The sequence below is a fragment of the Centropristis striata genome, chromosome 10 (assembly GCF_030273125.1).
Source record: "Centropristis striata isolate RG_2023a ecotype Rhode Island chromosome 10, C.striata_1.0, whole genome shotgun sequence".
Taxonomy (NCBI): Eukaryota; Metazoa; Chordata; class Actinopteri; order Perciformes; family Serranidae; genus Centropristis; species Centropristis striata.
The window spans coordinates 33,777,301-33,801,012 of NC_081526.1; the positions used below are offsets into that span (position 1 = coordinate 33,777,301).

The following is a 23,712-nucleotide window of genomic DNA, read 5'->3' on the forward strand; positions in this document are numbered from 1 at the left end:
TATATCTCAATGTACATCCATGTATTACCCAATATACACTTTGTATATTATCACTACACAAGAGTATCACACCTCATTGTACATCCCACTTTGACGCACAACCTCATTTGGCCATAATTGAAAAATCTACTTAATCTCCCACTATTTGAATACATACTTCCTATGAGCACTGCACTAGTTCACGTAAAGACATGACACCCCACAACTAAAACTGAAATATATAAATAAGAAGAGGACTGTGTAATGAACCATAACAGGTAAGTATGGATGCAGTATCCACTGTGACAACAATAAAAGCCTGATCTGAGTCAGAACTGATATCTGCTTCAGGAAGACACAAAAAAATGTAAAGGCTAATTGATGTCACATTTCAGTCACATGAGACACAAATGACACAAAGTGTCTAAGCAGAAAAAAATGACTTTATCATTTTAGGTGATAAATAATTGAATATGACTTATGAGACAAACAATGTTAATACATAATTACACTTAAACATATAGTTAAAGTGAAGTTTTGACTGAACATACGGTAAACAGAATACCATTTTAAAAATCTACAGAAAGTTGATTAATTTAAGGAAAATCAGTGACTGCAAAGGCCAAAGGGTTTCTATCATTGTCAACACCTGCATTTGTGTTTTTCTTCGATCTTTCATTTCAATGTATATTTTAGTTTGTGACACTTCATGAAAGTCTTCAGATAGGAAATAATGCAATCCCTTTATCACTGACTGCAACGAAATGCAAGAAGAACATTTATTAATGTGTTTAATACTGACTTGATGAGAGAAGCAATTTTGTGTTGTTTGCATTTTATTATCGCAAAATATCAGAATGACTAAAATAAATCATGTATACTGCCAGTTTAAAAAAAGAACCAAGTCCCAATTTAAGGATAATTTCCAAATGCAATTTGAGTAATAAATAAGATACAAGTTAATATAAAACCACTGTTTATGTAGAATTATTGTATTTATTATTATTATTATTATTATTATTATTATTATTATTATTTATATCTATCAGTATAAATATATAGGGGGGGAAAGATTAGAACATTCATTATAAATGTCTGTTGGATTTTGCAAAACACACACAAGGAATTTGCATCAATGTCTGCATTTATTTGATTCATAAACATCACAACAACTTAAATGATCCATATCAAACTTGCTCTACTCTCTATGATATCATGACATTTTTAAAATCATTTTTACCTATAGTAGCCTCGCAAGTGTTTCAGATACAAACAAAACATCCTAAAAAATGTATTTAAAATAAAATTGTATAAAATTGTAATATATGATTTATATTTATTGCACATAATTTGGACTGCAGAGTTTAAAGTAAAGGTAAGGTTAATTTAGGTCACTTTAATATGTTAATGCTTTCATTATCATGAGAATAATGGAATAAATAAGTACATTTCAGAATAAAACAGCAAATGTGAATGTTTCGGCACATTAAGGTGAATGCACAAACTTGCATGTTAATGTCAGGAGACAAGATGCAGGTGGAGCAAAGTTAGTGCAGGTCATGTGTAACTCCAGCATATATACTATCAACATGGTATGGATCCATCCTAATAAAATAACAACATTACAGGAAATAGATTTAAATATAAATGAAAGTTCTCCCAATGTCAGTCTGTCAACCTCTTTGATTCCAGCTTAAGTTCAGTTGATCACAAGCTGTAATAATTATATAACTGTGGTCAGATGATGCTCAGCCTCCTCCTCAGGAGCCCTGCGTCATTACCGGCTTCTGCAAACAGAGACACAAACACAGACAGACAGACAGACAGACAGACAGACAGAGATGATGATTTTCAGTGTAATGATTAGATCAGCGATCAGTTCATGCTTTGATTTGAGTTAATGAGATCATGTTAGCTTTGAAGTCATTTATAGCAACTGAGGCACAAACAAAAAAATACAACAGGAACTACAAGTTCTCTAATGCAGCTATTCTCAACCTTGGGGTCGGGACCCCAATTGGGGTCGCGAGATGATTTCTGGGGGTCGTCAAATAATTTTGGAAGTCAGCTCTGTCTCCACTGTGTTAAAGTGTTCATGTGTTAATGTGTTTGAGTCTTTTTGTTCGTTTAATGTCTTTTATTGTTCATTTTGTGTATTTTTTTGGGGTCATTTTGTGTATTTTTCGTCATTTTGTGTCTTATCTGGTAATTTTGTGTCTTTTTTTTATCATTTTGTGGTCAATTTGTGTCTTTTGGTCATTTTGTTTCCTTTTTTTGGTCATTTTGTGTATTTTTTTATTCATTTTGTGTCTTTTTTAGGTCATTTTTTGTCATTTGGGGGTCAATTTGAGTCCATTTTTGCTTAATTCTATGTAATTTTTTGGTCATTTTGTGTCTTTTTTGATCATTTTGTGGTCAATTTGATTCTTCCCAAAGTATCAAGTTATTACTTTCTAAGGAGTCTCTGGCTTGAAGCTGACTGTTACACACTCAGGAGGTCAGAATGGACCTTTAAACTTTAAACTAGCAAAGGGCTTAGATTAAAAGTAACAATAAAAGATAAAGTGAGCCGGGGTCGCGGACAACATGCATGTGAAATTGGGGGTCGCGACTCAAAAAGGTTGAGAACTACTGCTCTAATGTCTGTGCAAACCTGCAGATCACTTCTGAATCACTGTGTCTGATGTGGAGGCTGAGAACAATTACACAGGCTGAAGAGCAGAAACTAAAAGGAAACTGAAAACAGATTTTTTTTGTGTATCTAAAATACAAACTCACAGACCCTTAAGGACAAAAAGTTCACACTGAAAATAATAATAATTATAATAATAGACATTCAGTGTAGAGCCATAGTTTCAAAATTGTAGTTTTTACTATTTTCCAGATTGAGCCAGTTTCTCATGTTCGCCCTATGGGTCACATACATGCTGTTTTCCTGGTGTACACTAGGGCCATTGCTGCTGTATGGAGCACTGAAGAGTTTATGTAAGGTGAGGACGAAGCACAGCTTACATTCATCCAGTGAAAGGGTTTTTTTTATTATCGTTAGGAGGATTTGTTTATATTTTTTACAAGACACATCTGTAACTAATATAGAATATTAGGCATAGATGGTTGTCTTCCAAGTCTTTATCATTAACTTTAAGTATATTTCAGAACTCTTGGCAATCTATACACTGACACTTCTTCAGACAGATCTGCAACCACATGTGTTTTAAATTCTCTTTCTCTAGTGGAAAACACATTATGGTATTTATATATATAACATAAAACAGGCATATACTGTTCATATTGTTTTCTCCCTTATCTAGTTCAACCTGTAATGGTTCTCAGTTGTCAGCTCGGCTTCATTTAAATCCAAGCAAAGCAAAAGATGTGTGCAAAAGTAGAGAACTTTATAATTAATAAAAGTATTGGCCCTTGAAACAACTTAGCATTAGCTTGAATAATTAAACAGAGTTGGCACATTGATCACACATTAAGAATGCATTTGATTGAAACAGAAGAAGAAAAACATAAAGGAAAATACAATTATTTAAAACCAGCACAAAGCTTGATTGGAAGCCAACCACCGGACGGTCCAGCAGCAGAAGAAGTCAAAGCCCAGTGAGTTTGTTTCCAACTATAGATCCATTTGGAAAAATGCACTGTAACACTCTAATGTCCACCTAATCAAATTTAAGGATACAGCTAGCAGCCAGTTAGCTTATCTTAGCATAAGCTGAGCTCACTAATTAATGAGCTGTGGAGTTCCTGATAGCACTTTACAAAAAAATAGTCTAGCTGTTTCCCCCTGTGTCAAGTTTTTATACTTAGCTAAGCTAAGCTAAGATAATGGACTCATTGCTCTAGCTAACGGGCAAACATCAGAGTGCTATTGATTTTTCTTGGCAGGAATGTGAGTAAGTGTGTTTCCCAAAATGTCCAACTGTTTGTTTAACCCTTGTGTTGTCTTAACTTTTGTGCATACACCACTTGTCCTCAGGGTAAAAAATGACCCACCTTCACTAAACTTCTTAAATAAAGAAGCTTGATTAACTTTTGCAAGAAACAATCTGTCACTCATCACAAACTTTGTGAATATCAATCCTCTTACAGTGCAGAAAAACTGGATTTAATGAGTGGAATCCACTTGATTTTAATTACAGCAGACCTATGGCAAATTGTTTATTATTTTACTAAAGTAGGGGTTTGATTTTTAATATTTTTTACTGCTAAAGGTACTGCTAGCTTTAATGAGAATATGAACAAAGGCAAAGTTTTACTTTTTCTCATGTTTCTCAGGTCATTAAGGGGGTTTCCTCTGCTGTTAAACAACGTGGGGGGCATTTTTGACCCCTAAGACAACACAAGGGTTAGGTTGAAAGTCCAATATCAAAACGTATAATCAAGACTTTTCTAGTTTAGTAGTAGTTTAGATGAAGCATTTTCCAAATGGTAGCTATGTAATGTTGGAAGTGAACTCTTCACTGCACCCAGCACCGTACAGACGGCTCATACCGCACTGGGAGCCCTGGTCTTGGGCTTGGCCACTGGGTTCCTCTGTGTCAGGGAGCCCCTGTAGAGGGAGTTCCTCACAAACCTGTCAGCCTGGCCTGGAAACATACAGCAACTGCATTGTACATCTATATTCTACTGACTCACTTTTTGTTTTTAATGAACACAGTACATTTATGAAGCCTTTTGTACTTTTGTTCCAAACTTAAAATTTTAACAAGAACACTAACAATAACAGAATTGCAAAAGTATCGGCCGGAAAGTGAATTAATGGCATTTGGTCCTCTCCGAACAGCAGTACTTGAGTTTAAAATGTATTTTTTTTTAAATGTCCCCACTAAGCGAGAGCACTAAATTGCTCATTCCGGTTTACATGCAACGTAACAAGTTGTTCATCATCTCGACATACTGACACACAGAAAAAACCTAAATTAACTCAACTAAACTAACCCTAAACCCCAACCCTAACCGCCTAACCCTAAACCCCTAACTCAAACCCAAATCTAAGCCCTAAACCCCAACCCTAACCCCTAAACCCAAACCTAAACCTAATCCCTAAACCCTAACCCCTAAACCCAAACCTAAACCTATTCCTTAAACCCTAACACCTAACCCCTAAACCCAAACCCAAACCTAATCCCTAAACCCTAACCCCTAAACCCAAACCTAAACCTAAACCTAATCCCTAAACCCAAACCTAAACCTACTCCCTAAACCCTAACCCTATAACCCCAAACCAAACTCTAAACCCAACCCTAAACCCTAAACCCAAACCTAAACCTAATCCCTAAACCCTAACCCCTAAACCCAAACCCAAACCTAAACCTAATCCCTAAACCCTAACCCCTAAACCCAAACCTAAACCTAATCCCTAAACCCAAACCTAAACCTACTCCATAAACCCTAACCCTATAACCCCATACCAAATTTTAAACCCAACCCTAAACCCTAACCCTAATCCTAACCCTATCCCTTGTGATATATTGCTACCTTGTGACAGGTTGGGCTCCCCTCTTTCATTCCTTAAACCCCCTTCCTAAAAAGGTTTTAGGAAATGTGCATTATAATATTTAAGCATGTAAAGACTCTGAACATCTGACATACAGCTGGGGAAAAGAAAGCTGTAGTACAATAGGACACAGTGTTCACCGGCTCACAAAACAGATCATCATGTTCTCTGAGTTTAACTAGGTTAAGATGTTTTGAGTCAGGCGGAAGGCCCTTGGGATCACGCTCAGGGGCAGCAGTGTCAGTTCTTACTTGTGGGAAAGTTGTGGGAAAGTCTTCTTGCTTGGATCGGGATCGCAGACTAGAAGACACCAAAGCAAAAAGAAACAAACAGAACAGAGAGAAGTGAGAATGTGAGAAATATATGGCCTATCAGTCATTTTGGCACCTTGGAGGGTAGAAACGTTTGTCAGACCTGCTGAGGAGATAGAAATGATCTTATTGGCTGATTTTAATCTAAGTGGGTGGAGTCATATTCAAACCAGCAAGTCGAGTCATTAAACCAACCAGTAGGATTAAAGCTGCCTTCAGAACAGCTCTGCTCCCCAAAATCACGTCAATCAAGTATTTAACATATTTTCACAATTCTGGCTTAGAAATGAAATCAGTATTTTTACCTTTCTCCTTTTATCCACAGGCATGCCAGCAGCGTTCAGGGCAGCGATCCTGTTCTCTATGTACGAGACCTTGGGATAAAAAAAGAAACAGAGGCTCTGCACACTTTTCTGTCTCTTCAAAAGAAATCTTAAAGCCAGTGGCGGTTCTTCACAGGGGCCTACAGGGGCCACTGCCCCTGTGAAGAAGCCCTTGGCCCTTGCTGTGGCCCCTGTGTCAAATTAATAATAAAATGATCAATTTACCTGTTTTTTGTTCAAACAATATCTCATTTTTCACAAAAGGAACCCAGAATGTGTACATTGTATAATAGTTTAACTGTGCAATAAAAGCATGTGTATATTAAAAAAAAAAATCATTCTCACTGTCCTGCATTTTCAAAATAAAAAAAAGTAATTGTGCATGAAAATGTCATTGTCGTACAAAATAATTGTTATTGTTGGTAAGTTTCATTGTTTCAATGTATTTATAGCTTCAAAATATACTTAAATGAGATTTTAGAATAAGCTAAAATAAAAGTTTTGGGTAACACTTTACAATAACCATCATTTATAAATGTTAAACAGATCGTTTATTAATGTTTCATCATAATTTATAAACCATATATAAACCATTTAGAATGGTAAATACATAATTTATTAATGTTTGACTAACTACAACATTTATAAATGGCAAATATATGGTATATTAATGTAAGTTTATAGTTACTTTACCATTGACAAACAATTAAATTATGATTAATAGTGTATAAATAGCTTTAGCTGCACATTTTTAACACCATATTAAGTATGTTAATGATTTTGAAATGATTCAAATAACTTTAAGAAATTGGTTAAAAATGATTAAATATGTAAAACACTTTGTAAATGGTTAATAATTGGTTAATAAACCATCTAGAAACATCACTAAGTTGGTTATCGTAAAGTGTTACCAAGTTTTGAATGCTTAAATGTCAACTTTTCCGTTTTTTAATGAGTCCCTCTGATTGAACACTGGCCCCTCCTTGGCCCCCACAGTAAAATTCGTCTAGAAACACAACTGCTTAAAGCTCAACTCAGATTGTGTTTTTCTTTTCTTACCTCACTTTGGGCGCTCTGGACGTTGGCGGCAGCTTGAGCTACCTGGTCCTCCAGCTCCACCAGTAAGGCTGTTGAGCCCTTGAAGCTTGCTTTGGATGCCTCCTCTAGAGGGTGCACCTTCCTCTCCAGGCTCTCTGTGGAGTGGTTTGTCTACAAGGGAAAAGTGAGGAATTAAAAACAAATGTGAATTTGTTTTTCAGAGAAAAAAATCAAGCACTTTTTGTGTCCATAGTGAGGCTTTTATTGCTTTCATTAAACTTTAATAAAGGCATAAAAAATAATCTCTCCACGGATGATTCTTTAATGAATGCCACCAGTGAACCAGACTTAAGTTTTGTTTGAAGATAAAACAAAAAAAGTTACTGTATTCAAACCATTGATCCATTGATGAAGTATAAAAAGGACTGATAAACTGTTTTTTAAGCATCTCACAATTTAATATAATCTTCATTTAGCCTCACGTTTCTAGTGTTATCAACCAATTAAATGGTTCACACAGGGAAAACTGCAACGACTTAGAAGAACAGCAGCAAAAAAATGTGTGAGAAGTCACTGTTACCTAGTATATACCCTAGAGAAAGTGTATTATCCGACTGGAAAATATCTCACTCAGTCCATGTCTTTGATACAATTCTTTGGGGAACAAAATGTAATGGATCATTATGGAATATAATAGTTTTTTTGTATATTATACTATAGTCGTAAGGAGTGTTTCTAAGAGGATGAGTATCATATTAACTACAGCAGCCTAAGCAGTGGCAAAACTTGAATTAATACAATGAAATAAGGTCTCAGCATTTAGTATATGAACAGCATTCATAAACAGCATATCCTGAAGTTCTCATGCATAGCTTGATATAGTCGATAAAGCAGAAAGAGCTTTTTTTGTTGATAATAAGCAGAACAAAGGGGCTGCTGGCAGATCAGAGGTCCACAGCAGTTGACCGTTCACCTTTTAGTCATTCTGGAAACAAGACAGTCATCTTCAAAAGAAAGTTTGCACCTTGTCAAGTTTTAACTTCAGAGGAGAGTACAAGGTAGTGTTTTGCTTTAGATACAGTTTAAACATCTCTGTACAGCAGTGGTGGACTCAGACTGTTTGAAGGGCAGGGCCGAAAAAATAAAAATGTGCACATTCTGCACAACATGGGGCCCCACCAACACACAAAAAGCTATGATGCATCATGTATGATGAAATAGACCTCATCCTTTATTACGATTAGCATTAAGTTAAAGGAGACCCAGATCAAAGTAATAAATGATATGGTACTGACAATTAAAACCATTGAACCAAACCATGCAGGGGGTCCGGGGGCATGCCCTGCCCGGGAGAAAATTTGTAAATTTTTAAGTAAAATGCATCAATCTAATCCACTTTGGGGGCTAAATGAGAGCAAACACCTCGCATAACATTTTTCACAGTTGGGTGATATTGTATTATAGAATCTTTATTGATATCCTACTGTGACATTTTTTTTTAAATCACTGCAATCATTTTCTTCATTGGGATTCTTTTTCTCTCTCTCTATTGCAAGGGCACTTTATCATGTTTTTTTTTAACTTGGCATCTAATTGCGCTTTTCTATTACGGGTACAGGCAGACTATTAATACTATTAATCTGCTTTTTGCTTCATTATCCATTGCGGATTTTAGTACAACTCGATGTAGCTGTCGGTCATTGCGACGCCACATGAAAGCCACGCCTCTTTTGCATTCCCCGTTTGTCGGCTACCAAAGAGAGGCACCATGGCACCAGAAGGGCACTAAAAGGGCACTTATTAAGGCACATTATCAAGTTTTTTTTTGCACTAGAGGGCACATAATCATGTTTTGTATGAAGGGTCACCCTAGAGGGCACCCAGACATTTTTCTGCATGTGTAAAGGGCAGCCAATAAGGCACTTCCTCTCGTTTTCACCACTCTAGAGGGCACTTTAGCTTTTTCAACCATGGAGGCACGAGGTGGGGCGGTCGCCCCTCCTGCCCCCCCTCTGAGTCCGCCACTGCTGTACAGTAACGTAATGCAAAAAAACCTGCAACATCAGTCCTCACCAGAGCACTGTAGCTTTGTGACTTTTATAAGGGAAAGAAATGCCAGTGAAAACAGTTCAGTTAGCTAAAAAGGAGATCCTTTTCTAAGTAATTCTGTGTTTCAGAGAATCTGTGAGCAATGGTTGCAAAGGAAAAATAAATGCTAAGTCTGACTAACTTGATTTATGACTGTATGTGCTTGAAGTGGATTCCAGCAGAGGTGGTATGGAATTTCATGAGCCAGGCTGTTTTCACAAAGCACTGAATGTGCAACAATCCAGATGTGCAGAACTGTATGTGTGTTTCTGATGAACTTTCTGGCATCAAATGACCGTGTGTGACTACAGAATTGTATTTTCCTCTGCTGCTGATTTGATTGTGCCACAGACATCTCTACCTTCTGAGAGTCAGTCAGCTGAGGCTGCTCCTCCAGCCTGCAGAGAATAATGCTGCTCCTTGATGTGGGTCTGGTGGGTATTCTGGTTGCCTCTGGGCTCCTCCAGGCTGGGATCTCCTGGGAGGAGTGTGGCCTGCTGGGCTCGTCCTCATCAGAGGTCAGGCCGTGGTCGCTGATGTTGTCCGTCATCTCGTGCAGCCTCTGTCTCAGCTGCTGCTCCTCTAAGTCCACCTCCTCACACTGAGGAAGAGGAGAGGTGCTGCTTGGAGTCGGAGGAGCCTGGCTGCTCTGTGGGAACAGAGCACAGAATCATCAACGTCTTTACTGAATGTTTATAGTTTGTGTCTCTGTTTGATTTAATATGCATTGCTGGAGTGAAAGCAGTCGGTGTGGCGCCTCGATTGTTTAGCACTATAAATAATACGGTAATGCATTTTCTACTTATAATAGTTCCAGGGCTATCAGGCTCCACCCTGCAATATATATTAACCCTGCATGTCTTTTATAAGGATCATCATGAAGAGGATACTGCCTGATACAGTCTTTTAGTGTGATATCATGTTAATTCAATGGCAGACTCAGACTGTATGAGGAAAAAAAAAAAATAGGCACCATGGGCACCAGCTGGCACAAGTTTTCCAGCATGTATTAGCCTATATGGCATCACGTTTTCTTAATTTTGAGACCATCCTAGAGGGCAGCTTATCATGTATTCTCCATTTATGCACACCCCAGAGAGCACTTCATTGTGTTTTCTTTATATGTGGGCACCCAAGAAGACACGTCATCATGTTTCCTTCATTGGAGGAGTGCCATCTCTAGAGGATAGTTAATCATGTTTTCTCCATTTAAGGGTTCCCTGGGGCACTTTATCACATTTCTCCACTGGAGGCACATCCTAAGGGGCACTTAATTTCATGTTTTATCCATTTAAGGGAACTCTAGAGGGCACTTCCTCATATTTTCTCCATTGGCATTGGAAGAGAAGCTAAGAGGGCACTTCATTGTGTTTTCTCCATTCAATGGCACCTACGGGGGCACTTTTCTCAATTGGAACGGCATCGTAAAATGCATTTTATCATGTTTCCTCTGTTTAAGGGCATCCTAGTGGGATTTTATTATGTGTCCTCCACTGCAAAGGCACACCAGAGGACATTTCATCATGTTAAGTCTACACTGGGGACATTCAAGAGTTTTTTTTTTTTTTTTTTTTTTTAAACATTGGGGCTCCAAGGAAGGAGAGTGCTCAACTGCCCCTCCCCTGAGTCCACCAGTTTGTGCACATTTAAGACTCTTTTATAGAGTTCTATTTCTTTTAAAAAGTCAGCAGAAATCATTTAAATGTCAGCTCTAGACAGACTTTTCAACTCTTTATAACCACAGAGGTAGCGTCAATCAGCTCTGTAGCCACGGCTGAAAAAAATCTGCTAGCAGCAGTTGCTTTTCTTTACTTTAAGGATCATTGCTCCAACAATTCCGCCCATTTTCAAACTGGTAAATGTGCCTCTGTCATCACTGTTAACTGCATTTGATTGAATATAATGAACTGTTGACTTGTCCTGTTGTGCTGCCCTGTTTCTGCACAGTTCATATTGCCCACACTGTACCACTATCAGGCCTCATCGTACAGTGCAAACTCTAACTAGACTAATCAAACGGACATTAACACAGTCTGATTGCGTGTAGACTCTGCTCTGACAGAACCAGCGAGACATGTGCTATATGCAAATTGATTTAAGATGTGCTTCGCCACAAGAGAGAGGAAATGAGAGGCATGAGTCTATCAAATATTGCTCTCATCTGAAGCAGAATAACCACTAATTACCAGACGAGCTTCAGTTCTGTGTTCGTTTATGGTTTGCTGTTTTTTGGGTTGGTTTATCCTCTGATGAAACTGGTGTGGATTTCGGAGCCCACGTCGCCAATTAAAAACAGACTCCAAACCCACATGACACATGGCCGTTGATGAGGAGGAGAATGAATATGAGTAACTGTATTCCCCTCTTCATTATCACAATGTGTGAACAATGAGCTGCAAATACAACAAATCAGGATGAAAAATTGTAATTTTTAGACAGTTAAAGACAAACAGGAGGAAAGAAAGAAAAGTAGTGAGCAGACCATCGCACATATGGTTCCATCGCACATTTTCTAACAGGAACTGCGAATGTAAGCTTGAGCCAAAGCCTCTATATATGTATGGAAATGTGGCAGTCACTCAGAGGTCATTCCAGTATCCATTCCAGTATCGTCTGTGAAGATAAGGCCAATTTCCAGTATATATTCTTGTCAGTCATAATGCTTTTATAACTTTAATTAAGTCCAGCTGTGTCAGCTGCACAGACATGTGAACGTCTCAGGAACAGGACAGGACTGTGACATCAGCTGCTGCTCAGGAACATGCATTTCTGTGGCCAGTAAATTAAGTTTTATATTTCATGTGTAGTTCATTGCAACTGAATGTTTGTTGTTAGTATGTTAGTTTCTACTTTATGACATATGCAATGAGGCCAGCTGGAAACAAAGGACTATCACAGTCCCTGATGATATGCTGATGTAAACATGCTCTTGCCAGCTTTAAAAAAAATCTTTGGTTTAAACTTTCATTCTCATGTAATTCCCAAAGCCCCTTTCTGCAACAGCTGGGCTGAGGTTTTTATGATGATGATGATGATGATGATTAGTATTATTTGGCAGCTGTGGTGTTATGTTTCAACCCATTCTCATTTCCAATACATTACATACAGACACCCCTTAGCATCACTTTTTAACCCGCTGGGTAGCCGTGCACATTAAACTATGATGGTCCAAAATGTTTGCAGTTTAACAGGTTGCTAAGGTTGTGTATTCAAACAAAACTACTTGGATAGGTTTAGGAAGATCGTAGTTTGTTTGAAAATAAGTGTGGTTTTCACATCATTCTGTAGTTTCCCAGTAGTGTTCCTTATGTATTTAAATCCAAACACCTGCATTGTATTCAAAGTGTCACTATGAAGCATTGGTGCATGAAAAGAGAAGCCAATGCAATATGCCTTAAACCTGCATTCTGTCTAATGGCCAGCAGGGGGAGACTCTATTGGTTGCAGAAAGAAGCCCAATTGTACACAAGTCTGTGAGAAAAAAAGTCTACTTCTCACTTGATTTATTACCGCAGTGAATATTTTACGGATGAGTTTATGGTCTCTTTCACTAGTTTCAAGTCTTCTTTAATACAGCATGATGTTAATTTTGTAAATTATGGAGTAAAATCAATGATAAAGCAGGGTAAGCTTTAGGGCGCGGTTACCTTATAATTTACAAGTTGCTGTAACATTGCGCTGTGTGTTTTCAGCTTTGAACATTGACACTCTCACAGTGTGTTTCACTTCATCAAAGTTAACTGACAAATTTTAGAATACCTAAAAATGCTTAAAATGGGTCAATTATAAGATGTCGATACATATTAGAGTATAATATGGTCAGAAATTACAGGAAAAACTCCATATTATGGGTTGTTCAAAAGCTGGAAAGAGTCGTACTATAGTATGTCGATTTTTGTCAAAAAAGGTCAAATTTTAAAATTCCTAAAAATGCTTAAAATGGCCTAATTATACTCATAGTAGTCATACTAGAGCATGTTGATTTTTGTCAAATACTGTCAAATTTTAAAATGCCTAAAACTACTTCAAATGGATCAATTATAGTCTGTTGATGCGTATTAGAGAATAATATGGCCAGAAATGACAGAAAAACACCATATTATGGGATATCCAAAATTGCCCCCCTCAAAAAAAAGTAGATTTTTGCCTGAAAATGCTCAAAATGGCCCGATTATACTCTGTTGATACATGTGGTAATATATTTGGTCCAAAAATACCCCAAAACACCATATTTTAGGATGTCCAAAAATTACCTTAAAAAAAGTCATACTATATAATATCCATTTTTTAAAATGGGTCAATTATAGTCTGTTGATACAAAAACACACAACATTTTGTCTTGTTCAGTATTGGGACTAAAAGACACCTTAAAGAGTCGGCTGAATGATTGACCTCATGGTTCCTATACCCATTATTTTGATACAGTCTATTGCCTGGGAACTTTACCTCATCATATGTTGAGGTGACCTTGTGCTCTAAGTGGTTCAAGAGGCTCTCAATGGCTGACATCCGTCTGTTGAGGTCAGTGATCTGGAAAAGACAGGGAGACTACAGTCATATGATGAAGAGAAGATATAATAAAGAAAGAAGCATATGAAGATAATAGGATTTCCGAAGCAAAATTGGTTTTTATTAAGAAACATAAATTGGTGCACTCACGAAAGGTTACCACACATGTATTAACAAGCTGAACAGAACAGTTTATAGGTTACATGATGCTGGTGCAGTGACGCTGTCAGTAATAGCATGCCATATGATACCAATTTCACTCATACTGAACAAATCAAACAACATCTTCAGAGTCTGAGCTCTAAGCCAAATCACCTCATTCCCACATGTGATTTCACTGTAACTGAGAAGGTCCGCTTGATGACTTGATGACTTGGATGACGCCACAACAAACAGATGAAGAGAGAGAGCTTGACTACACTTGGCTAAAAATGATACTGTATTTATAGTGAAACAAAATAAATGTTCCCTTTGATGATGGGTCAAAATGCAATTATACTGTTTCCCATGGTACGGAGAAGAGTCATATCCAGAAGTCAAGGAAGTCAAGCAGACAGTCATCAGACACATGTTTCTCTGATGTGATAGAGACTTTCTTGCTCTGAGTTTTGCCTCTAAAACAACAATTCCTTTTTTTAATTATGATGTCCTGCCTCTATAGCCCTCTATTACTAACACACTGAACCATGACCCTGTACAATAGATATAATATTTTGCATGACGATATTTTATTGATTCATGTCCGCCAAGTATCGATATCTAGCATTCTGACTGTCAGTATTTTCACCGTTTTTTTTCTTTTTCCGGAGGCCGTAGGGGGCTCATTTTTATGAACATACTGGTATCATATGAAAATATGAAACTAATAACTAGAAGATCTAAGGAATCTATTGCCCCCATGTGTGTCAGGATATCGTGTCAGGATGAAATAACGCTGCAAAATTAGACTTTAAAGTGTACTAAAAGTGTTTCATGGTGATTTTCAACGGGTCATGTGACCTCTGACGTCATGCGATCTCAATGAAAACAGGCTGGGTTCCCACAAGCTGACTCTCATTGTGGAGAAATAAAAGGACTGAAGTGAGATAAATAGACTGAGAATTTTCTGTTACTGGACAAAACAATTCTGGATTGCATTTAATTTTGTGGACACAAATGCAGTTAAAGAGTTAAATCGTAATATATTGTATCACAATACTCACCATATTGCAAAATGCTTAACATCGTAATAATTTCATATCGTGACTCAAGTATCAGGATAAAATCGTACCGTGGAGCCTCTGGGCATTCACACCTCTACAATAAGGTACCATAACCACCTATAAACCTTTAACGAGGTTTATGAGCTATACTGCAGCCAGCCACCAGGGGGCAATCAATATGTTTCTGCTTCACTTTTGGGGTGCTGTCATGTTGTCTATCTTTACAACCCTGATTCCAAAAAAGTTGTGAATTTGCTAATCCTTTGAGACAAATATTTTGTTTTAGTTATTACACACTCAGGATTCTGAATGTGATGCAATCTGTTTTTAGTTACTCTTTTGGAATTGGGGATGTATATACAGTTGATGGTCTTTATCCGCTCCATCAGTGAAATTGAGTGAAAACGACAGCAGAAAGGCGATCGATCTTTTGCAGTGGCTGCCCCGAAGCTGTGGAACAGTTTACTGCTGCACATCCGGTCATCAAAAAATTTTGGACAATTTTAAATCTTCTTTTAAGACTCATTTTTTCTCCCAGGCTTTCGAACCTGTGTGAGAAGAAAGTTGTTTCTGTATGTTGTATTGCACATCTCATGTAATATATTATTAGATCAAATTGTCTTTTATTTTTATTTGTGAGTTTATTGTTATTCAATTATGTATCTTGTATTGGATTGGATTTTGTTGTTGTTGTTATTCAGTTATGTAAAGCACTTTGGTCAACCTTGGTTGTATATAAGGTGCTCTAGAAATAAACGTGACCTTGACCTCCTGTGTTGACACGACATAACACATCAGTCTAAATCTCCTGTAGGTCTTCAGATGTGGACATCAAACCATTCAGTGAGTCCTCATGCCTAAAGCATTCACATTTGTTATGTTTCTCCATTCATTCATTCATTCAGGCTTTTCCATTAATTTGTCATTCGTCTGTATATTAAACATGTAAACAGTCTTTTTTTTAATCCCATATGTGCCCCATGTTTGTGCAGAGTCTGCTCTTCCTGACTCATCCTCATTCCTCTTTTTCCTCAAACATAATCAAATTGGACACGTCACTTGACTTTCAGCCTCGCTCGGCGGCTTGAATGTGTTCCAAATCAGAATCAAACTAATGGGAAGCGGCACTTGTATGCACGATGAGTTACTGCTGTGCGTCAGCTTGGCCCTTGGAGCCAATGAGAAATATTGTGACTGTTTTTGATGTCTGACAGGCACATGTTTGGGCTGTATGTTTTCTAAAGGATCCTGTTTGTGTCTCCCAGCTGTGAGACAAATTTGCCATGACACTGAAAATAAAAGGCGGAAGTCAGTCCAGGGCCAGGTGGGACTGATAACACAGGGCTCAGTCACTTCCTTTGTTCCTATATCCCTTATCTATAATAACTACAAAGAACATATCTTGATCCGGATAGTCCGACTTTTCCCTCAATAATTCCACATTAGTTCCACATTGTGTCTGAATCAACTTAAAGACACATGCACACAACTGTAGGGTACATGAGGACACATAGGCTCAGTGATTTATGGCAACAGGCCGCTCAAAGTCAGCAAAACTAATGGTAAACAAAGTCTGTTTTCTATCTGCTCCCCATGAACACAACAGCAGCAGTTGTTGAGAACTTGTCCAGGGACTGACGTGTATGCTATGACATAAATAGACACTGATGTAATGTATGTAACCTCCCTCTGATCTAGCAGCTGTCTGCCGCTCATCACTCAACATGTCAGTCTGTGTTTCAACATGTGCTGCTAGAAAGATATGGAGTTTTAAAAAGAAAAGTGATTTGTTGACTGTCGTCTGTTGTCTAATTATTGCATGAATTGAGATTTGTGACATGTCCCCCTTTCTTACAACCCAAACATTGCAAAAGTAAGTTTATAGTTTTGTTTACGTACCCCACCTTGCTCTTTATTACTTATTTTAATGAGGCCAACATGCATTTTTACTACTTTTTATTATTTAAAAATGCCTGCTTTGACTCTGTCCATCTGTCTGTCCGCAGCTAACCTCTCATAATACTGGACTGATCAGACTAATACTTGTTTTGCACATTTATGACTGTCTGCTGCATAGAAGTGGGGAAAAAATCGATACAGCATAGTATCGCAATATTATTATTGATTCATGGCCTCCAAGTATTGATATTTAGCGTATTTTTGCTGGGGTTTTTTTTCCGGAGGCCGTAGCGGTCTCACTTTTAGGAATATACTGGAGATACTGGTATCATATGAAACGAGCAGATCTAATCTATATATATATATACTGTGTCTGGAAGTTGTCAAAATAATGCTACAAAGTTTGGCTTTTTTATGTTTTATTCAAACACTTCAGAGCAGTGAAGCTTGTTGTTTTTGAAAGTTTGATAAAATGCTGCAGCTGTTGTCGTCCATACATGTTTGATATCAGTTTAGTTCAGTTTGACTGAATACTTTGTTGGTCAGTCTGTGGGTTTGACTCTCATTGTGGAGAAATAAAAAGACTGAAGTGAGATGAAGACACTGAGAATTTTCTCTTATTTGACAAAACAATTCTTGATTGAATTTAATTCTGTGGACACAAATGCAGTTAAACAGTTAAATTGCAATGTATTGTATCGCAATTATCACCATATCACAAAATGATTAAAATCTCAATAATATCGTATCGACTCATGTATCAGGATAAAATCGTATCGTGGGGGCTCTACGGATTCACACGTCTACTATAAGATACCATAAGCACCTATAAACCTTTGACGGGGTTTATGACCTTTACTGAAGCCAGCCACTAAGGCAGGGGTAGCCAACCTGTGGCTCCAGAGCCTCATGTGGCTCTTTAGGCTGCCTGCAGGGGCTCCCCGTGGCTGAGACAAAAAAAATGATATACATATTTTTACATTAAAATGTTCATTTAATCAATGGTGTAGACCAAAAACTATTTGTATTACTTAATTGTAAATTTGTATAGCCTTTTTACAGCATATTAAAAAAGTTTTGACATTTAAGTCAACTAAAATGTGCTTCATAGCTTACGTAAGTCTCCGGCCCGGCGCCTTAAACTTTAAGTTTTGTCAACTTTGAGTTTAGTTATGAGTTCCCCCGGATCGACTAGTTTTCAAAATTATATTAATAAATGCTCAATATGACTATTAATACTGTTGGTAGGCTAATTTAGGCTTATTAGGCTGTTTAATTTTCATTTTAGGCTCAATATAAGGTTTGCGGCTCCATTCCGCGATTTTGTCTTTTTTTTGGCCAACACTGGCTCTTTAGTTAGTAAGGGTTGCCCACCCCTGCACTAAGGGGTGATCAGGATTTTTCTGCTTCACTTTTGGGGTGCTGTCATGTTTTCTACCTTTACAAGTATCGGGATAAAATCATATCATGGGGCCGATACGCTGATTCACACCTCTAACTGCTGCAGGACCTCTCAAAGTTACAGCGATTCATACTTATTGCTTGTCTCATATCATCGCTAACTACTGACTCCTCCAGCCAGTAGGGGGCGCAAATCATCAACAACCGCTTCAGTGAAATAGCAACGGCATCGCTGGCAGTCAGCTGAGCTGATAACGACCTTCACCTCGTCGTTGCAGAACACATTCTGCACGTGTGCATTGCAGAACCTCAAACTTTTTTATGCCGCTGCACTAGTTTGACTGCATGATCACATTCATGTTTATTCTTGTGCGAGAAGCTTTCCGTGATCAACCATGGCTCGATACATCAGGAAACTAAACAAGAGTCATGTCTGGATTTATAACATGAGCCTGACACGCACACAGCTCAGTGGGTTTCATCGCATTCTCCAAGAACTGCATCTGGATGACTGCTGGCACAGTCCTCAGTTACAAAATTAACCCAAAATAAAAGTAATTTGCTGAGATTTTTTGCAATAAACAGATCAAAAGGATGGCAGAATAACTAAATCATGATGAAGATGTGTAAAAGTCTTAATCGATGCTTATCAGGTCTGTCAGCAAGAAGACATGCAAGCAACATTTAAAATAAAATGTTAAAATGTTTTCTGAGTGGAGTTTGGATGAATCAGACCAATATGATACAGCATCAGAGATTAACAATGCCCATGTGAAATAAAAAAAAGTTTCCTTGGTTTTAATGCCTCTTGGTCTAAAATCTTTCAAACTGTGCCGAGGAATAAAAAGTCTTGCACATTAAACTTTTACGATAAATCAGTAAAAGCCATATGGGTTGAATATACATCAGTAAAGTAAATTAACAGAATATCTGTGCACTGATTATGGCGGGAGGTTCAACACTGTGGACTATGAATGTCATATTTCTCATTATTTAATGTGCATATGTGTTAATACATGCAGAATAGGAGTCAGCCATACCACAAAATTGTTTTGCATCCAATACCAAGGATTACAAGGCCAGAATCACTCATACTGGTACTTTTTATTGTTTAATATACTGTTATGTGGGGGAGGAAATGTGTCATGATTTAGGAGCTGAGTGCATCATTAAAAGGCTGCTCCAGGAAACATCAATACTGAATTTATGAATGCCCCAAAGCCAGAATCAGTGTAATGTAATGAGGATTTCTTATGATGACTGAAATATATCAATATGAATCATATTAAAGACCTGCAGTGGAGGGTTGGGTGAGTTCAGGCTCTCCTGGGAGATGTGGCTGCAGGTGTCCAGGTGAGACTGGTAGAGAGGGAAGAGCTGGCTGTGGTCGTCCTCCTCCGAGTCCTCGGGGCCCGGCAGGTAGCTGCTGCTGTCCCGGGGGCCCCAAGCACTACCGCTGCCACAGGAGGAGTAGCTGAGGCGGGAGATGGAGCGTGAGGGAATGGTCTGGTTGTCTGGGTGTGCAAGGTCACATAAAAAATATAAGATTAAATCAGGAAATGAAATAAGCATCACTGTTTTCACTTTTTTCTCTCTGCAAAAGTTAAGACAAAAGCCAATCTCATAGCAGAACATTTTTAAATGTTTTTGAAAATAAGATTTCTAGTAATAAATAATTATCTCTAATTATCTTCCAGCTCTGTCAGTCCTCCAGGCTGTATCTTATACAACTGATAATTGCTACAACACCTAAAACCAAAGCTCCTACAGATGTCTATAGATGTCTATGTAATTTGACGTGTTCTGGATTATAATTTTTGACAAGTTTGTATGAATTTAACTTATTTCTTACAACGAGAACGTAACAGACAAATACGTCATCAATGCAGGCTATGGAGTATTATTTCATCCAGTTACTGTAATTAATTGCAATAGGCAAGTCATATGAATACTTTTTATCCAACATCTTAGCAACAGCTAGCCCGAAAAACACAGTTAAAATCGATCGACTCAAGTTGTTATTGATGTTATCTGACGTAATAAATGTTCGTGGAGCATTTTGAGTGTGTAAGTTTTGTCTGACCATATCTGTTTATGCCATGGAAATACCTCCATGAACACATTAATAATAACAAAAATATTGTTTATGAATAGCTTGTTTATATCTTGTGTTTCCATACTAATGCTGATGTAGCACAGAAAATTGTCTTGTAGCTCAGAATAGTAGTGTCTGTTAACTTAAAACAATAGATTTTTGAAGCTGTTAGCTAACGTTAGCTATGTGACGTCAGCTATTTAACTGGCCAATAGAATTATTTTGTAAACCAAGTTCTTTACAAAACACTTCTATGTGAAATGACCTACTATAAGTGGACAAAATTTTTTGAAAAAGATGTAAAATACACACAATGAGGAAATGTGGCTGAATTCTATAGTTTTTCAAGAGTTGTAGAGCTTTGGTTGCGTTGGCTAGTTGGCCTCTTCTCTGTACTTTGTAACTAACTTTCCTTAACATGTGACTGGTTTTGTGACTCCACTAAGTCTTCATTTGTGTGCTTGCTATAGGTGAATTTGCCGTTTTTTTTGGTGGAAGTGTGTTGAGCTGAGCTGAGTTGTGTTTTGTCCTTTCTTCACCTTGCTGTGGAGCCATTCCCAGGTCCAGACTTTTGCGTTGGTCCTCCAAAATCTGGTGGAAAACAGAGGCCATGTCAGCCTCAGCAAGCATTGACTCTCTCTCACCTACATCCATGTCCATGATGTCGTGGGAGACTGGGGCCTGAGAACGAGGATGAGTGGTGAGTGTTTATTGGTACACAGGAGATAATCATGCTGATGTTTCAGGTGTTACTGGAAACTTTGTGTCAGAGAAAGAAGATGTGTGTTGGCATTGGGGTTTTCATAAATGCATAATTTAATAAAGTGAGGGTAAAACAATATTGATAACTTACTTACATATTTTAAAACTCCTAAATGTACTGTTACTTCACATTATTCCAAGCTACATAAGACAATTACCCCAAAAATCCAGGTCCAATAAAATTATTAATGGTGGGAGGGATACAATGTTGCATGCAAATAAAATACATTTACTTGTATTGATTATACTAAACAAACCATATATATATATATATAAATATATACAGTACACCTTCTCATTCAATGCGTTTCCTTTATTTTCATGACTATTTACATTGTAGATTCATCAAAACTATTAATGAACACATGTGGAATTATGTACTTAACAAAAAAGTGTGAAATAACTGAAAACATGTCTTTTATTCTAGTAAGCAAAGGGTGGCTACTTTGAGGAATCTAAAATACAAGACATGTTTTCAGTTATTTCACACTTTTTTTGTTAAGTACATAATTCCATATGTGTTCATTCATAGTTTTGATGCCTTCAGTGAGAATCTACAATGTAAATAGTCATTAAAATAAAGAAAACGCATTGAATGAGAAGGTATGTGTCCAAACTTTTGGCCTGTACTGTATATATAGTATATACAGTTGTTTTGGATGCTAAGAAAGGCCAATAATGCAAAAACTCTATCTGAATCTCTAAATTATTCAGTTGTGACTTGGTTTCATGCCACTTGAGTCTCTCTCTATTTGGTAAAACCCTGTCCTGTCACAGCATTATGTTAATGAGCTGACAAGTTGTCTTAGTGTCTGTGCACACACACATGTGTATGTACACAATGAGTGTATTGTGGCCGGATACAAAAATAAATAATACCAGTGCTCAGCACTAATGTGATTTTGTGGTGTAAAACCAGACAATGTTTGTCAAAGAAAGGAAACAAGCTAAAGAAGAAGCAGACAATGGGGCCCCGTGTATGAAAACATGCAGACTGGTTTGGTTTGGGGGAGATCTGGTTCTGGAGCGGTCCAGCTTCTACCTGATTCGACTGTCCTCTTGATTCGATGAAGTAGTTACAGCCCAGATCGAAATCAATGGGATCAACAGTTAGCCGCCTTTTGGCCTTTTTCATCTTTGGAAAGCAAAAAAGAGAGACACCATCACCAACAGAGAGGGGAGAGATGAGAGGGAAGAAAGATGGATACGATGAAAAAGAGAGGAGAGGAGAGGAGAGGAGAGGAGAGGAGAGGAGAGGAGAGGAGAGGAGAGGAGAGGAGAGGAGAGGAGAGGAGAGGAAGAATCCAGAAATCTTCACCAACACTTCACACAGTGGCACACTGTAAACAACTACTTTAGAACCATTACTGTATGTGCAATTATTCAATCACTTACGTTAGAGAACATTTGCCTCTTTGTTTGTTTGTCGCAAAATACAACTATAGCAAACTCAAAAAAACAACAACAAAAACAAACAAAAACAAAACGTTTTTTATAGGGCATTTATGCTGCATTCAGCTGTGATTTTAATGCAAATACTGGAATCAGCTGTCAACATTTTGTTGAAATGTTCTGAGCAATAAAATACAACACATCTGCTTTGTAGTTGTTTCAAACATTATGACTCTGAGCTCATGAACACTCTTCAGTGTGGTCTGCTAATGGGACCCAGGAGGATGTGAATGCACCATTAACCCACTACAGCCGATGATTGTGTGAACTTAAATCTGCAACTTTAAACAATAAAACAATAAAAAAAAATAAAACAGCAGCAAAGTTGAACGTTACGTTTTGTTTGTCCAAGTAACAGTGACTTCCTCGAGTCGTTCTCTTGACACATACAGGCCTTTTTAGCTTCAGAGGTAAGCTGACCACTCTAATGCTATTCATGGAATACAACATTTAAAAAAAAATTTTTTTTTAGGGTTTACAGTAAAGCGTTGTACCGGACCATTGTGGTGAAGAAGGAGCTGAGCCGGAACTCCTTAATTTACCAGTCCATCTACGATCCATTGGGAGAAGCAGAAGCAAATGGATGGACGGATAGAGTAAAACATCTTATTTTTGCTAAGCTTTGCATCTTATAAATATAACATTTTGTAAGTAACAAACTCATGCTAGTGTGCTGGTAGGAAAAGTAAGCCCGAAGTGATGTTGTGACTTGACTACATCGGTTTGTTGTTCTTCCAGAGCAGGTAAGTAGCAAGTAAATAGTAGATTCGGTGGTCTCTGCTAGTGAATGTCACTGCTCACGACTCAAAATCACACTGAAAAAAATAGTGCAAAATTATGAAAATATATGTTTTGCACTGTGTATGATGGTATATGTGGTTATAAACTTGATTTGATCATTTTTCAGATGGTTTGAAGAGTGTTTGGGGTTACCTGTTTTTTCTCTCCAGGAAACCAGGTGCTTAGCACTGTTAATAAAACTAAATGCATTATTATTAAATGTGAGGTACAAACTGGGGCCAGGAGAACTTCTTCTATTGTTGACAGAGAATCCACTCTACTGAAGAATCCTTGAGCAAGAAAACTGTATCCCTGCAGGCTCCAAATCACCACTCACAACATCAGAGTGGGTGAAAACGTCAGAAAA

General features: G+C 37.7%; 1 protein-coding gene across 1 annotated transcript in view; it reads right to left on the minus strand.

The window, feature by feature from the left end:
* Positions 1-467: 467 nt before the first annotated feature.
* mlphb (melanophilin b) overlaps positions 468-23,712 on the minus strand; it is a 49,101-nt gene continuing 25,856 nt past the window's right edge. The window contains exons 6-15 of the mRNA XM_059343127.1: positions 22,156-22,248; positions 20,891-21,032; positions 19,550-19,788; positions 13,692-13,775; positions 9,607-9,894; positions 7,179-7,328; positions 6,102-6,170; positions 5,737-5,785; positions 4,480-4,574; positions 468-1,766 (exon numbers count right to left, since the gene is read on the minus strand). Of these exons, the coding sequence (XP_059199110.1) occupies positions 1,740-1,766; positions 4,480-4,574; positions 5,737-5,785; positions 6,102-6,170; positions 7,179-7,328; positions 9,607-9,894; positions 13,692-13,775; positions 19,550-19,788; positions 20,891-21,032; positions 22,156-22,248 (1,236 nt within the window). The 3' untranslated portion in view covers positions 468-1,739. The remainder of the gene's footprint in view (positions 1,767-4,479; positions 4,575-5,736; positions 5,786-6,101; positions 6,171-7,178; positions 7,329-9,606; positions 9,895-13,691; positions 13,776-19,549; positions 19,789-20,890; positions 21,033-22,155; positions 22,249-23,712) is intronic.